We start from the raw sequence: 17,910 nt of genomic DNA on the forward strand, positions 1-17,910 counted from the left end.
TAGCATTTGAAAGTTCAGCCCATGCCATCAGCCTTCTTGTTTTTCTCAAAGTTTTTGCCTTTTGCAGGAAAGTGGGTGGGAGGTCACAAATCTAGCCAGGAGTATAGTTTGTGATTGTGGCTGGGACTGTGGATGGGGAGAGGATTGGAGACAGAATGGACAAAGTTCCTCTCAGGCAAGGCCTGTCTGCTCGCCTTTCCTTCTTCCCTCCCCTCCCCTCCCCTCCCCTCCCCTTCCCTTCTCTTCTGTCTTTCTTTTTTCCTTTCTTCCTTCCCCCTGTCTTTTTTCCTTTCTTCCTTCCTTTCTTCAGTCTTTTTTCTGTCTTTCCTTCCTTCTGTCTGTCTTTCTTTTTCTTTCTTTCCCATGCTGGTATCCCCATCCAAAGTCTTAAGATTGGAAACTGAGATTTATAGCACCTAGTTAGAGAATAAGGATGCTTGTCTCGAAGGAAGGGAGGATAGGAAAGAATGAGTTTTGGTGGCTCCTTGCTATCTGGAAAAAAAAAAAAAAAGCAGCTGTCCCTGTGCCTTGTGCCTGTGCCTTGTGCCTGCCACTCTTGTGTATTTAAGAAGGAGGATCCTTGGCAACAACATTTGATCTGGTTGCCACTGTACCTGGTCAGCCCGGCACAGAATGCCCTCCTGGTTAGGGGGCTTTAGCTAAGGTTAGTACATTCAGCATTACATATGCAGTTTCAGTGACTGTAAAATAATAGGGCCAGGAAGGTAGTTCAATTGGTGTTTGTCTAGCAGACACAAACCAGATTCACACAATATGAATAGGAGTTCAAGTTCCTCCTTGACTATATAGAGAGTTTAAGGCCAGCCTGAGATAGATGAGGCTCTGCCTCAAAACGAACAAAATAAATAACAATATGCCTTTGCCTGCTGTGGTTCCTCTGTCCGGTCCTGCATACCTTGGCTTAGCCATTTAAGAGCATAAGCGCTGCTCCAGATTACAGTCCCTCCATTGCCATTTTTGATTTCTTCGTTTTGTTCTTTTCCTCTCTAAGCTTGTTATATAAAAAGCCCTTAGATGTATGCGATCAGAAGGTGATGGATGGGTCATCTGGCCAATTGTTAGCTTATGTTACAAGCCACGTGGGTTTGTTTCCCTTTGTTTTTTGAGACAGGCTCTCTTACTTGCTTGGACCCCACCCAGTAGGTTAGAGTGGCTGGCCTGTGAGCCCCAGGGATCTACCTGGTTTTGCCTCCACAACACTATTATGATTATAAAATTCTTGGGTTTTTTTAAAGATTTATTTATTTATTATATATAAGTACACTGTAGCTGTCTTCAGGACATGCCAGAAGAGGGCATCAGATCTCATTACAGATGGTTGTGAGACACCATGTGGTTGCTGGGATTTGAACTCAGGACCTCTGGAAGAGCAGTCTGTGCTCTTAACCACTGAGCCATCTCTTTAGCCCGGTTCTTGTTTTTTAAAAACACATTTTTGGGGGGATTGAATTTACAAGGCTACCACATTACCATATCCCCTTTTGTTGGAGACAACATTTTGGCTTCCAGTAAAGAGGGTTCAGTTATCATGGCTGGAAAGGCTGGTTGTGGGAGTGATGGGAGTGTAAAGCTGCTAACATCTGGGTATATCAGAGAGAAGAGAAAGTCTGCCCACATTCCCTAACTCATATACTTCTTGTCCGACTACATCTGCGTTTCCTTTTGTGCCCTGAAAAGAAAACCCAGTAGCTGTCACAGTGCTGGGCGCCTAAAGGTGTCAAAGTTAACCACAAGGTTTCTCCCTGGCTTGCTCCCTCCCTTCCTCCCTTCCTCTCTCTCTCTCTTTCTTTTCCGATACTGGAATTGAACTTAGGGACTCACATATCCTAGACAAATACTCTATCACCATACTATATTCTGTCCCTCCCCCACTTTGTGGTGATGGTGCTGGGAATCAAACCCATGGCCTGGAAGAAACCAGGCGAATGCTCTACTGTTGAGCTATATCCCCCAAGCCCTCTAATCATTATGTATTGATCACCAATTCAATGCAAAGCCTATCATAACTCAAAGGCAGATAAAGCAAGGATGTAAGGGTGGTGGACCAGGTCAGACAAGTCCTGCAGCTCTCTAAGCTGTGTTTTTCTCACCCTTCACAACATATAATTAGGATCAAATGGGGTGGAGGGAGAACACACTCTAGCCACAGATGGCAAACGATAAATGGCTCTAACAGATGAAAAGCATTGTAAGATGACTGCCAACCCTCCAGACACTTTTCAGATTGCCAGGTAGAAAAGGTAGCCACATGAAAAGGCAAAACCAATCAGGCTGGGTAGCACGTGCCAACAGTTGAAGCTACTTTTGAGGAGGCGGGAAACCACTTGACCAAAAAATGTGAAAATGGGTATCAAGATGTTGAGGCAGGAGGATCTCTGTGAGTTTGAGGCCAGCCTGGACTACATGAGACCAGGAGGAATAACAGTCACCTTGGAAGAGCATAGACATGGGGGTAATATGTGACCTTGGTTTTAAAGATAAGAGGAAACTTGCCAGATACAGATGGAAAGTTTACATACAAGCGCAGTGGGTATCTTGACTTGTCTACGGATCAGGCATGTTAAAGAAGTGGTGGGAAGGGCTGGGTACTTAAATCTCAGATCTTGTGGGAGGGAGGCAGATGGTACCACCTTCTTTCTTTGGCCAGCATGTAGGCAGCGATAGAGTGCTTGCCTAGAGTACTGCTTACTTTTATGTCAGCTTGACACAGAGTCATCAGAGAGGAGGAAGTCTCAAGCGAGAAAGGCTTCAAGAAGCAGTGTGGACAGTGCCCACAGTCCATGTGAAGGATCCACCTGGGGGGGGAGATATGCAAGAACTCCTAGATGCTTCGCCACTGACTCTACAGACCACCTACCTACATGGGATGGGAAGGGGGAGAGGGTGTGCTGGCCATTGTGTCCTTTCGCTCCAAAGTGCCAGTGCTATACCTGCTGACAGAGCTCATGGTCCTGACTACCAAGACATCCTTGGAGTGCCGCAGGAATGTCAGGTGGGCAGAACTCAGCAGCCTTAATAGAGTGAGAAGTCCAGGGAGAGACCCAGGCAGCCTCTGCCTGTAGCCAATGGTGCTTTTTTCCATCCAGGTGTGGGCATAGAAGACTGAACCAAGGGACATGTTCTGTCCAAGGCCAGCAAGCCAGGTACCTCCTGTGTCCACAGGAAAGCCTGGGTTCTAGCAGAGCCGCAGGCTTTCCCTGAGAGTAAAAAGCCAAGACACCCGACCAGTGCCTGTTATGAGCACTTTATAAGCCATATTCAAAAAATCCTTTGTTTTGCAGGATAGCTTCATTTGTCATTTAATATTAAAAATGAAAGTGTTTGCATTGAGAAAAGAAAATTAAAGGCTGTGGATGAGTCAGGTGTGGTGGCACAGTCCTGAAAACCCAACACTGAGGAGGTGGAACCAAGAGGTTCAGGAGTTCAAAGCCAGCCTCAGCTATATAATACTTACAAAGCCAGATTGCTCTACCTGAGACGTGGTCTCAAGAACTAAACCAAGAATGTCGTTAATCCAAGTGCTTCCTTACTAGACACGGGCAGAGCCTGGCCTCACGGCGGGCGTCCTCACCTAGACTACGGATGGCTACAGCCTCCTCTCTGATTGCTTCATTTACGAAGCATTTTGGATGCTTGTGCAAGCTTGTAATCCCAGATGCTCCGGAGGCTGATCTGAGTCAAGAGGATGGCGAGTACAGGACCCGCCTGACTGCAGAGCTGAATTTAAGGCTAGCTGGGGCAACTTAGCAAGACCTTGTTTCAAAAGAAAAGGAAAGGGGTAGGGCTGCTCAATAATCAAAGTTGAGGGGAGAAAAAAAAGAGGGGGAGCAAGTTGGTAGAATGCTTGCCCGGCATGCACAAAGCCCCTGGTTCCCATCCTAGCACGGCCTATCACCAAGCACCATGGCGTACATCTGCAATCTCAGCACTCAGGAAGCAGAAGGGAGGGGGAATCAGAAGTTCAAGCACATCCTTGCCTACATAGCCAACTTGAAGCCAGCCTGGCCTCGATGAAACCCCATGGCAAAGAAATGGAAAAGAAGGAAGAAAGAGAGGGGGGAGGAGGGGGAAAAGGAGACATTTAGAGCCAGGCGTTGTGGAACATACCTGTAAGCCTGTACTTCTAAACTGAAGGCAGGAGGATTGAGACACCGTGGTCAGCCTGGGCTACAGAATGAGAACTCAAAGAGAGGAAGAAAAAAAAGCAAGTCTTTCATCCCAGGAAAGGTGGCACTAGGTGCAGGCAAGGAGGCAGGAGGCAGCTTCCATAAACATACAGAGCTGGCCTTTCTCTTTCCTCTCCAAGCCCACTAACGGGGAGGGGAGCCATTTCCAAATCCCAAGGCACTTGGTTACAAATCTGATTCTGCTCTACAAGTGGATATTCAAAAAACTGCTTGTTAAACCATCTCAAGGCTTTATTTATTCAACCTACTTAAAGCTTATGTAAGCTCCTTGGAGATCTGTGTCAAGCTGTTAAATTGGAAAATACATGAAAAAAATAGGACTTTCAATAGGCCACCTTTTCTCTCAAATTCGTTTCACCCAGACTGCGGTGGTAGTGGTGGTGGGGCAGTTATTAGGAAAATGGAGGGGAAGAAGGTGGTGAGGAGAGAGGAGGTGAGGAGAGAAGAGGTGAGGAGGAAGGGGAGAAGCCCTTGGGTCATTTTCTACTTCTGCCTTCCTGGCTACCCTTGTTAATCAGCTACTGCCCTCTAGTGCTTGTTGTTTAGGTTACATGTGAAGTTTTTGTGTGTGTGTGTGTGTGTTTAGTGTATATATGTGCCAGATTGTATGTATACATGTACACATATAGGTACCTGTGCGGGGCCAGAGGGGATGGGTGTTCGATCACCTGGAACTAGAGTTACAGATGGTTACAGCTGTGGGCTGCTGGCAACTGAACCCCAGGCCTGTGTAAGAGCAGCAAGTGCTCTGAACTGCTGAGTCAGCTCTCCATTTTTACCTTTAAAAACCACGTTTAGGGCCTTAGGAAAATAGCTCAGTCAGAAAAAGGCTGAGATCAGATCCCAGCAGCCACTTAAAAATCAGGGTGTGATGGTGCATTCTGGAATCCTAGCACTGGGGAGGTGAGACAGGGGGATTCCTGGAGCTCACTGGCCAGTTAGTCTTGACAAATGGTAAGCTCCATATTCAGCAAGAGCTTGGATGAAAAAATAAATAAGGTGTAAAGCAGAGTAGTGGTGGCACATACCTTTAGTCTTAGCATTCAGGAGACAGAGGCAGGGGGATCTCTGTGAGTTCCAGGTCAGCCTGGTCTACGAGGCTAGTTCTAGGACACACACACATACACACACACACACACCAAACCTGTCTTGAAAAAGCATATATATATATATATATATATATATATATATATATGAGAATGGTAGTGGAAATGACCTGTGGTAGTATCTTGATTGTCAACATGACACACCTAGAAAGACTGTCTCCTCCATGATATTGACCTATGTCTGATGGATGGAGGAGGGGGACCCAGCTCACTGTGAACAGTACATCCCTACACAGATGAACCTGGGCTATATAAGAAAGGAGCAAGCCCATCAACAGGGATTCTCGTGATTTCTGCTTCAGTTCCTGCTTTAGCTGCTGCCCTGTTTCCCTCATTGGTGAAGTTTGACCAGGAAATGTTGCTTTGGTCATGGTATTCTTCACAAGAACAGTGTCAAACTAGACACCACCTGACACTGACCTCTGGTCCCTACATACGTGTGCAAACACAAATGCGTACAAACTTGTCTATATCTGGATGGCTCTACCATTCTTGTTTAGCCAATAAGCACATTGGAATTCAGAGATGAGAGGCCCAAGGGACCCAGATGGCCTTCTCCACTCTTAGTTTCCCTACCCCCACTTGTCTTGCAGAACGCAACCAATAAATAGTATACTAATCAAAAAGCTACATATTACTTCTGATATCATTCCCAGTAAACCTGTAACTGATGGTTGTTCAAGTTTAGATAGTCATAATATCAGAAATTTTTAGACTTGGTACAATTTTAGAAAATGTTAGCACTTTTTTAAAAAAAGTTAGACCTAATCCTAAATCCCTTGTTTGGCTGTTTCTAAGAACTAATTAACTAGCCAGTTGCGGGGGGCACATACTTATAATCCCAGATCTTGGACGGCGGAGGCAGGAAGATCAGGAATTCAAGACCATCCTTGGCTCCGTGGAGAGTTTGAGGCCGGTCTAGGCTACATGAGGCATTGTCTTAAACAAATAAATAACAAAAAACCTAACTCTTCGTCGTCTCCATGGTGGACTAACACTCCGCTAAGATCCTCCCAAAGGAACTTCTTTGGTCATTGGCCGGAAGAGAGGTTGTCGGTTTTCAGCATGGGGTGCCTGCTTCCCCATTCCCTCACTTTACTGATAGGAAGAAATTGAAAGCTATCCAGCTGGCTGTGCCGCCAGAACAAGAGATTTATTCAAATATTTAATTGGAGGAAGATACATCTGGATTTTATTGGAATTTTATTGGAATTCATATAAAAAAAAAAAGAGGACCCATTAAAACTCGTATCAAACAGTTGCCATTATCTGGAATGGGAAGTAGCAATGAATCACAGCTCAGATGTCCTAAACCTACAAACTGTCTTGATCTAAAGCCAGATACTACGTTTCTAGTTTATATTTAAGTATACTTAAATAGTTAGGAGTTATTTTCAGCTACTATTTTACAGACAGATCACTCAGTAACTTAACTTAGTTTCTTTTAACCCTTCTTCTCTTCCTCTTAAAAAAAAAAAAGCCAAACAGACAGAAAGTGGTTGGACTGAGGGATGGCTCAGAAGGAGATGGCTTGCCTAGCATGCAGAGGGCCCTCACCTGTATTATTGGAAAAAAAATTAAAAAAAATTTTTTTTCTTAATTAAAAATCCAGACATGGTAGTGAAAAATCTGCAATCCCTGAACTCAGGAGGCAGAGGCAGGAAGATCAGGAGTTCAAAACCAGCCTGGGCTACCTGAGCCTGTTTCGAAAAGGAAAAGGAAGAGGAGGAAGAGGAGGGAGAGGGAGAGGGGGAGGGGGAAGGAGGGAAGTAGGGCTATTCTTCAAGATACGGTTCCTGCTGAGACAGGCTGAGCAGAAGGGACACAGGTGTGTTTGGCAATGAGTTCTTACATGAACTAAGAGATACCGAACTTGTCTTTAGATGTCAACATAGATCCCGTTGATCAAGTAGTCAAGTCTTGAATACCGTTTCCTACGGAGAGCTTCAACCAGCATCCTACCCAAGAGGACCAGGCCTATTACCAGAAACAAAACACCACAAAGGAGGGTCCCAATGAGAAGCCACTTCTCAAATGAAAGGCCATGCTGGCTTTTTGGACCCTTGTTCAGTGATGCGCTGCCTACACTGACCCTCCTGTCCTCCCAGGAAGCAGTCTTGTTTGTAATGGAAGACTCTGAGGTTGAGCTTTTCCCATGCCTCGGGTCTGAAGTCAGCGTAGAGCCTCCTTGAAAGGGCATTGTTTCGAAGATGCCTTTGGAGTCTGTATGTGCCTGAAAGGTGTTAGTCAAAGCTGCCTGATGTGTAACCACGGGTGTAAAACTTGTAGACTCAGGGACTGCTGGGAGCTTCGAGGTCACGATGGTGACAGGTGATGCTGTGGTGGCCTCCTTCTGCTTCAAAGTCTTAGCTGTCACTGAAACGCTGGTCAACAGAAGCGCAGGCTTCAGGGTGGCAGAGACGTTACGGAGGGGAGCCACAGCTACAGTGGTAGGTAGAGTCGGCACAGTTTTAGGGAGCAAATGAGCCATATTTAGTTCCGAGGGAAGTTGTAAACTCTGAGGATGGCTTTTTTCTTCACGGAGCTGCGTGCTTGTTTCATCATCCTTGATGTGTTTGCTCAAGTGCAGCGGGGCTGTGGACTTCAGAGAAGATCCGTCACTCCAAGACAGGCCGGTGGGCTTTGGGGAACCTGCTGGGGTACGAACCCCAGGGGTGGCTCCTGGTGACGAATGGCCAAGTGAGAGAGACTCTCCTTGTGTTAACTGTTGGAGTGATGAATTAGCGCTGGTCAGCGGAAAATCTGAAAGTATAAAGAAAATCGGAAGAAGAGTTAAAATGTCCATGGTGTGTGTGTATAAAGTACAAATGTTTACTACGTCCCCAGACTCGATGCCTGATGCACGTGCTGGTGAGTTGGTTGTTGTTGTTTTGTCGATTTATAGAAACCACAGTCACCTGGGCGAGGGGGGGGGGAGCCTCAGCTGAGAAAACGCCTCCATCAGATTGGCCTGTAGACAAGTCTTTCAAGGCGTTTTCTTGGTTAACGATTGATATGGGCAGACTTGGCCCACTGTGGGTGGTGCCACCTCTGGGCAGATGGTCTTGGGTAGTATAGAAAAGCAAGCTGAAGCAGCCATGGAAAGCAAGCCAGCTTTCCTCCAGGGTGTCTGCACCGGCTCCTGCCTCTAGGTTTCTGCTGTGGCTTCTTCCCTCGGTGATGGACTGTGATCAGGATATATAAGCCAAATAAACCCCTTCCTCCCCAGAGTGCTTTTGGTCGGTGATCTATCGCAGAAATAGAAAACAAGCTAAGAAAAGTGGGGGAGGGGCTGGAGCGATAACTCAGCAGTTAAGAGCACTGACTGCCAGAAGTCCTGAGTTCAATTCCCAGCAACCACATGGTGGCTCCCAACCATCTGTAATGAGATCCGATACCCTCTTCTAGTGTGTGTCTGAAGACAGCTGAAGTGTACTCATATAAATTAAAAATAAATCAATCTTTAAAAAAAAAAAGAAAGAAAAAACCAAGCTAAGACAGACTGACTGACAACTCTCTCTCTCCCTCTCTCTCTCTCTCTCTCTCTCTCTCTGTGTGTGTGTGTATACACTTGTGCATACATGCTAGAACATGAACACAGAACCATCCCGTGTATATCAAGCATGCACGGTATAACTAAACTACACCTCAGCCTCAGATACTGGCTATTTCATCAAAGCATGTATAAGATAGAAAAGTACACACTAATTATCACACAGTGTCTCTTTACCTCGTGGTATGGTTTATTTCTAGCCCAGTAGGACAGAAGAGAAGAGAAAGTGAGGGTGGGGGTGCCCAGGTTGAGTGAGGAATAGGTGGGAACTGCGGGAAGGCTGGGAGAACACCCTGCAGAAGGAAGGAGGGTTAGGGAGAGAAAGACAGCAGCAGAGCGGGGAGGGTGGGGAGGGGGGGTTTGCTGAGCAGGATGAGGACTGGCAGGAAAGACGCAGTGTGAGACAAGCTTTCTGCCAACTGCCACAGCAACAGGTAATCATGGAGACAGATGCTCCAGCCTGGTAGTGGGACAGGTGGGAAACAGTGAGAGAGGCCTCCGGAAAATGAGTCAGGGGGAGTGGAACTGGTGACAGGCCTTGAACAGTGGGGATGGTGTCACAGAAACAGGAAGGGGTGGGCTTCGGGATCTGGACTGCTTGAGGAACACCGAGCCAACGAGATAGCACAAGGCAAATCCAAATAAAATCAGGGGTGGGCCGTTCAGAGTGTTATCAGAAGAGGGAGGCTATCCGAGACTTGACTTGGACTTTCAAAGCTTGGTGTTAATAGAGCAAATGCCTTAGGTTATGGGAATAATGTTTGAAACCAGAATGCCCACACTGGCTATGACAGACCAGCTCCCAGGGAACAATCAAGGGGGTTGCCCTGAGCCACACACAGCTGTTCACCACAGCTCAAACTGGAAAAGCTCGTTAAGGCAATCAAGTGCGTCGAGAGATAATTTGAATTGCTCAGTATTAACTACGCTACTTGGCTGTTTTGATAGTATTAGCAGGGCAGGCAAGTCAGGGCTGGGAGTGTAGCTTGGTTGGTAAGGGCCAGCATCCACGAAGCCCTGGACTCAACCCCCAGTATCACATAAACTGGGCACAGTGGAACACGCCTGTAAACCCAGCCCCCAGGAGGTGGAGGCAGGAGGGTCAGGTGTTCAAAGCCATCCTCTGCTACACAGAGAGGCCAAGGCCACCCAGGGTAAATAATACCCTGTCTCAAAAAATAAGAACTGGGCAGGGGGAAAAAAATGAGGAGAAAAAAAAAAAAAAAGACCTGCAGGAAACAGGGGAGGCGTCACCCTCCTCGCCTCTTTTCTTCTTAATGTCCCTCCATGTCGGTTTCTAAAGTAGACCTCTTATGACTCCTAACAGATCCAAGGGCAACTGCAGAGGTGGGGTAGCTTGGAAATGCTCGCTAATCCTCATGCCCTCCACGGTTCTTAATTATTTATTGTTATTACTACTTTTAATATTTTAAGCATTTATTTATGGGGAGATGGAGGAAGGGACCCAGCGTATATGCGTGGAGATCAGAGGACAACTCGTAGAAGCCTGTTCTCTCCTTGTACCACGTGGGTCCTGGGACTCAGGTCATCAGGCCTGGCCGCTGGAGCCTTTACCCACTGAGCCATCTTGCTGGCCCTATTTCATTTGTTTGAGCCCTGGCTGTCCTGGAACTCATTCTGTAGGCCAGGGTGGCCTCGAACTCAGAAATCCGCCTGCCTCTGCCTCCCAAGTGCTGGGATTAAGGCTCATCTTGAGCCCTGGATCTGCATGCTCCCACCCTGCTGGCATTATAGGTGTGTATCATCCCACCAGGCTACAAGAACCTTTACAAGAATCAGTTCATTCATCTAGGACAGGGTTTAACATCAGTGGCCAAGCCCCGCCCGCCCGCCCGCCCGCCCACTCCCTCCGTGTGCCCTGCAAGCTGTGACTGAAGTTTACGTCTTTCAATGGCTGAAAATAACCAGCTTTGGACACGTGGAAATCGTACACGGCTTGAACGTTACTGCTCTTCAATCAAGTTTTACTGGTGCCCAGCGCGTTCGCTTATTGATATGGTCACCATGGCAGCTTTTATACGATAAGGACAATGGCAAATAGATATAACTGGTTGCACACAGCCAGAGCGCTTCAACCCAGGCCTCCAAAACCTAAGTACTATTTGACATCAGACAGTAAAGCTGCCCGACGTATGCTCTAGGCTACCTCGCTTCAACCCAGGCCTCCAAAACCTAAGTACTATTTGACATCAGACAGTAAAGCTGCCCGACGTATGCTCTAGGCTACCTCGCTCGAGTCTAAAATGGAGTAGGGGCTGGGTGTCGTAGTGATGCCATTAATACCAGCACTTGGGAAGTAGAAGGGTCAAGAATTTACTTACAGTCACCCTCAGCTACATAATGAGTTCGAGGCCAGCCTGGTTTACATAGACTGTCTCAAACCACTTCACTTCCCCCACACACAAAAATCTGGATATTTGAGCTTCCTTTTTCCTCTGACAATTCCTTTTTCCTCTTTCTCAATTTCTTCCACATATATATGTGTATATATGTGTGTGTGTGTAACTTCATATGTGTGTGTATCTTCATATATGTGTATATGTGTGTGTATGTGTGTGTGTGTAACTACAGGTGATGTCACATTCATACCATCTCCATCTGTATCATAAGGTATTTAGTAAGAATGAGGACTCAGGCCTGGGAGTGTAGCTTACAGTATGTATGGGCCCCAGGGAGGATGCACACAAAAGAAACAAATATGCCTCAACATGTTTCATTTTAAAAAGTGGGGAGGGGACATCAGCTAGATGGCTCAACAGGGCTGCCAAGTCTGGCCTGAAAAGCCTGAGTTCAGTCCCCTGGACCTATCTGATAGGAGAGAACAGACTCCCACAAGTTGTCCTCTGACCTCTACACTATCACTATCACTATGGTGAGCACAGCTCTGCACACACACACACACACACACACACAATAAATAAAGTGTTATAATAAAACACTTAAATATTATTCTAAAATAAAAAAACAACGAGAGAGAGAGAGAGAGAGAGAGAGAGAGAGAGAGAGAGAGAGAGAGAGAGAAAACGAACAAGACCATTTAGCTAATTGACCTGAGGTCTGTTTGATACTGTAAGTTAGCTATATCCATTGACAAGAACTTCGGAAACAGCTGTTTGCTTTCTCAAACCTGTGACCTCAGCTGTAATAAAAAGCAAGCACCAGTCCGGTCTGATAAGATACAAATGTTGGCAAAGAGCCTAGAACCTCACAGAACCCTTCACACCTGCTCCTCCTACCTCGCCCACTGCTGTTTGCACTGGGCGGGGCTTCTCTCTGGGGTTTGGGAAACAGCCCTGGGCCTTAAACTCTTCTTTAGAGTTTCGTTTTTTCAAGGGATTTTGCTGAGTTAAAAAAAAAAAAAAAAAGAAGAAGAAGAAGAAGAACCAGAGGCTATTGCTTGGAAACCAGCTAAGCAAATAGATTTCCAATTTACTGGATTTCTGAATTCTCCCATTCTTACAGAGCTTGGTAGAAAGATATATTGCAAAACTATTAAAGACAGATGAATGCGAAGCTGCAGTGCGTTTATAGCCCGAGCAGAGTCCACTGTCATCTTTCAAAGTGTCAGTCTGTAAATATTAGTCAGCTGGTTACAGGAAATAAAATTCCTTCAGAAACAAACCACCAAACAGATATTTACATTTCAGTTCAGTTCAAACAGGATAATTTATGATCAGTGGAAGAACTCAACCCGCAAACGCGATAGATTTATAAATTGAATTAAGGACATAACTTGTATACATCCTGTAGGAATGAATACACAGTCCTCCGCATGTGACCAGGATCTCGTGTCACGGCAAAGAACCACCCATCCTTCAACCTGCTCTGCGCTCATGATGCCCCCTGGTGGCTGCCGGCAGAACAGCTTGATTCCAGATCTACCTTCTTCTTATCCTTACCAAGTTCCTACAAGGACCCACTTTCCTTTCCTCTCATCTCCACTGGCCAGCATCTTTATCTTGTATTTCTTCTTTCATACACTATAAAAACAGCAACTCTACAGAAATATTATGGAAATTGGGAAAGTTAATCTTCAATTATAATTTATATCACCATGGCAGATCATTCGAACAGTCTGTGTTCTGTGCACCCATTTCAGGAAGTGTTTGGCACACTGGATTTCCCTGGTTCTGGAACAAAATTCAGGCACCCCCCATCCCCCACTCAGGAGACAAAGCACACACCCAGGTGCTCCAGACAGTTCATCCCACAAAGCACCTCAATTTAACAGGCAAGAGAGGAACACTTTACTATATATACTCTACTTCCTGACTCTAACATTACTGTCCTTCAGATCAGCCAGTTCACAAATGGTGGCCCCACCCGTCGGATGTGCTGTTCAAAAACTAAACCTCAGCCTCCTTGTGTCCATTTTCCTGGCTACCAGCAAGCCTTAGAAACTTACCTCTTTCTATCTCCTTTAATGTCCCCCGGCCATCTTCTGCTTCCCAAGCAACCAGTTTTTCCATTTTCCCACTCCTGTGGCCTCAGAGTAGTTCTAAAAGGAGACACCGGTGGGCTCTAAGAAGTCTCCTTAAAGACACACTGGAAGCACACAGCCTAAGTCTCAACACTGTAGAGACAGAAGTAGGCAGACCTCTCTGAGGTCAAGACCAGGCTAGACTACATGGCAAACCTGAGATCTGAGCAAGATACCCAGAATGCACACAGGGGCAGAAAGAGAAGTCCAAGTCCACAAGACTCTCTCTGTCCTCCACACATGCCAGGTCATGTGCACACACACACACACACACACACACACACACACATACATAATAATAACAGGAATTAAAAAAAAAAAGACACCATGGAGCACGGCTACCCCAAAACTTCCCTCAGCATTTCCCTTCTCCACATACAATAAAACTTACCTCCTCTTCTGGATGTCAAATACATGAGTGACCTGGACTCCCTGCCTCCTCACACCACACACTCTGTATAGCTTACTATGCCTCTTGGGGCTCGGAATGAACATCTGCTCTTCAGACATTCCAGACCCATTCCACCTAAGGATCATGGTCCTGGGAGATCTTCTCTGTCTCCTTAGAGCTGGCCCCTGGCTTTCCATATCTCAATCTAGGGGTTATATCCTCACCTAATTTAGGGGGTCACCTTGGCAATTATTCTGTGGGGTTATCTTAACCCTGTACATCACTTGTGAGTCCTCTGCATTCTTCTTGAGCGTGCGTTATGACTACCATCTCTGCTCCCCCAAAGTCGGCTTGAGAAATTAGAACTGTGGTTTTTATGTTCAGCACTTCATCCTTGGGATATAGAAAGTGTGCTGAGGCAAAGGAAATGCTAAATAACATTATTTATTGACTAAGTGAACAAATATAATATTAACAATCAACTGGGATACCTAGGAGACTTCGTCTATTTTAAAGAGAAAAGTGCCCATAACAGAACTATGCACTTTTAATAATATGAAGGTAAAAACAAAATTAAAAAAAAATACTGCCCGATCGCATTATAGGAAAATATATTTTAGCTTAATGCATTTCAAATCATGAAATATTTATGAACTTTTTGTGATACTTAAGAATCTTACAGGACATCTTCCACAGACGCCAAATCTCTACATAACTTAGTCACCAAAGACAGAGAGCAATGCCTTTCTTACCTCTGACGAGTCTGTAGGTCACAAGGCCCTTGGCTGGCTTCAGCGGACAGGCATCCTCGCTGGGACAGAAAAACAGGTAGCAGTTGGGCTGTCTGTCTGTCTTCCGGGTGTCAAAGATCATCAAATTACATGCCTTGTCCCCTGCAATGAAAGACTTGTAAGCACAATTTTGAAATAGAACTTTCTAGACTGGGGCAAGATGGAGGCGCTGTAAATACTGGGTACTTCCCTGCAGAGTACCTCTGCTCACTTGGCTTCTTCGCTGACCCCTCAGATAATTTCCTTTCCCTGAGTATAGTGACACCTGGTCGGCTCTAGAAGCCTGAGTTTAAAAAATCTTAGAAAAGCTTCCCCCCTTTTTTTTCAACTTAAAATCATATTATTATCTTTTTATGTATATGGGTGCTTTGCCTGCATGCATATCTATGTACTGTGTGCATGCAGTGCTTGCCGAAGCCAGAAGAGGGCGTCAAATCTTCTAGAACTAGTGTTACAGATGCTTGTGAGCATGGTGTGGGCGCTGGGATTCAAACCTGGGTCCTCTGGAAGAGCAGCCAGTGTTCTCAGCCACTGAGCTTCCCACACCAATTTCTAGAAGCACCTTTAGTTCTCCAGAGATAGATCTTCCAGATGTTAAGATATCTTTTAGGGGCCGGGCGGTAGTGGCGCTTGCCTTTAATCCCAGCACTTGGGAGGCAGAGGCAGGAGGATTTCTGAGTTCGAGGCCAGCCTGGTCTGCAGAGTAAGTTCCAGGACAGCCAGGGCCACACAGAGAAACCCTGTCTCGAAAAACCAAAAAAAAAAAAAAAAAAAAAAAAAAAAAGATATCTTTTAGGGGCTAGGGGTTAAATCTTAGCACCTACATGCTTCAGCTCCAGCTCTAGAGGATCTGATGCTGTATTCTGGCCTCCTTGGGTACCAAGCACACACGTGATAAACACACATATATGCAGGCAAACCCACCCAGACGCATAAAATAAAAATAAACCTGAAAAACAAAGATGGCAACAAAAGACATGTTTTAGCTAGGTGTGGCATGGTGATATAGTCTTGAGGTAATCATCAGGACTCAGGAGGTAGAGGCTGGATGAACAGGAGTTCAAAGCCATCCTCGGCTACATACTGAGCTTGAGGCGAGTCTGACTGTAAGAGATCCTAAGTTAAAACAACAAACAAGGTAATACCCTCAGCAGCATTGGTGAAGGTGATTGTCACTGAAAACCATGATTGGTTTGAGAGGCCTGTGGTACTCAGTGAAGCACCCTCCTGGGTGAGCCCTTCCAGGAAGGCTACATGAGGAGTTTGAGGCTATCGGGAGCTTTATAATGCCCTGCCCGAAACAAAAGCTGAGCACAGTTGTACATCCCGTAATCTCATAGTGCTCAGGAGGCAGACGCAGGAGGGTAACCACCAGTTCAAGGACAGTCTCGGCTACACAGTGAAACACTGCTCAAACAACAACAACAACACGCAAACCATTTATACAAGACAGAAATCTTATCTGTGAGGACTGAATGCCCGCTGTGTGGATGTTTCCTGGCAATGCAGAAAAGCAGATATTTGTCCTGAATGCCAAGAACAGAGCGTTTCCTACTTTATTTTACAGTGAAAGTACTCATACAGCTTTGCCACCCATGGATCTCAGTTTACAGATTCTATTTATTTATTTATTTGTTTATTTATTTTTAGAGATTTGTTTATTTTATGTATGTGAGTACACCGTTCATGCTTTAGGAGAGTGTGGAGAGAGGAGAGACACAGAGGCCACCATGGGGTAGAGAAGAAAGGAGAGTACCCTGCGCTCTGGCCAAGAGAGCGCTGCCCAGAGGGCCACACAAATGGGTTTGGAGCCGCCAAGATGGAACATAGAAATTAATAAGTAGTAACTCTGAATATCGGCGGGGCTGGGGGTAGATTCTAGCAACATGGAAGCTAGACAGTCGCTAAGCTATTAATCTTCTTTAGGTATATTAAAATAAGAGACTGTGTGTGTGTGCGCGAGCATGCGTTTTTCATTCGGGGACATAAACCACTGAGGAGGGTAACAACCCCACGCCATGATTTATTAATAACTATTAATTCAACAGCTTCTATGTGGACATTTACAGAAGTATAGAAAGTAGGAGTTTAAGTTAAATCACCGTGCTTCCTATAAACCACAGTACCACAAAGCAGACTGCTCAGTTTGAGGCCATCAAAGGGTTACTTCCCATGAGCATCTACCACAGGGTCGCTTCCCACACCAGTTCTCCAAAGCCCTGACAATAGCTGGATATCCTGCGATTCAATTCAACCCACTTCTGAGTCTAACCTGCCGGGCTTAGCCCCAGGCTCCATAGGCTTAAGGGTTCCATCCTGAGAGCCTCCTGTCCCCTCAGAAGCCTGTGGCAGGGGGGCAGATCTCGGGTTACCTGAACTCTGACTGGACAACAGATTCAGAGGTCGCTGCAGCTCTGCCCCTCCCATATGATAAATTGCTAGTATGACCCATAGAACTCTTACATTGTAAGATGAAGGACACAAATTATTTGTTTTTGTACATGGGCTGACTACCAAATGCAGGGCCTTCCTTGTATAAAATATAAAGAGCACAAATGAACAATTGGATGAAGGTGGACATGAGGAAAGGTCTAGAAGGGTCATGATTGCAGAAGCGTCTGTCCTTGTGGACCTGGGGTATGCCACCTTCCTAACACACACACACACACACACACACACACACACACACGCGTTCACCCACCTACCTCAGAAGCTCCCTAAACGTCCTCCTTTAGGGACCTATATGCCAGCTTCACTGCATAGGTCTCATCAGTTTAAGTCAGTGGCCCTTTGGTTCCATGTACTCCTCCCTGGAGACTAGGGCACAGGGCTGACCAGGTTTTGCTCTTTCTGATGACCAGCAACATCTAGAACAGTCTGTGGGCCTGTTCGGTAGTCTCAATTAGCACAAGTGAGTCATGGTTGAGCCAGACTTACAAAAATGAGACTTGCGCCTGTCAATCATACATTCCAAGAGTTAGAAAAACTGTGCCACAAACACAGGACAGCCTTCGTATGTTATCCCAGAGGCCCAGGAGGCTCATGTAGGAGAATCACGTGGATAAAGCCTGGGTGGACTACAGAATGGATTTTAAGGCAGCCTGACAATTTAGTGAGACCCTGTCTCGATGAAAAAGTTAAAAGAGCAGGGCTGGAGAGATGGCTCGTGGTTCAAAGCAATTGCTGCTTTCACAGAGGACCCTGGGTCCCAGGACTCAGCCGGCAGCTCATCTGTAGCAGGGTCAGGGGATCTGACACCCTCTTCTGGTCTCTACTGGTACTGCATGCACATGGCAAATACTCCTACGCATAAAAATAGATCGTTCTATTTTTTTTTTTTTTTTTTTTTTTTTTTTTTTT

At 45.9% G+C, this 17,910-nt stretch overlaps 1 protein-coding gene across 1 annotated transcript in view; it reads right to left on the reverse strand.

The window, feature by feature from the left end:
• Window positions 1-6,848: 6,848 nt before the first annotated feature.
• Mansc1 (MANSC domain containing 1) overlaps window positions 6,849-17,910 on the reverse strand; it is a 21,533-nt gene continuing 10,471 nt past the window's right edge. Inside the window, exons 3-4 of the mRNA XM_021165563.2 lie at window positions 14,512-14,652; window positions 6,849-8,077 (exon numbers count right to left, since the gene is read on the reverse strand). Coding sequence (XP_021021222.1) covers window positions 7,194-8,077; window positions 14,512-14,652 — 1,025 coding nt within the window. The 3' untranslated portion in view covers window positions 6,849-7,193. The remainder of the gene's footprint in view (window positions 8,078-14,511; window positions 14,653-17,910) is intronic.

This window comes from Mus caroli, chromosome 6 (genome assembly GCF_900094665.2).
Source record: "Mus caroli chromosome 6, CAROLI_EIJ_v1.1, whole genome shotgun sequence".
NCBI lineage: Eukaryota > Metazoa > Chordata > Mammalia > Rodentia > Muridae > Mus > Mus caroli.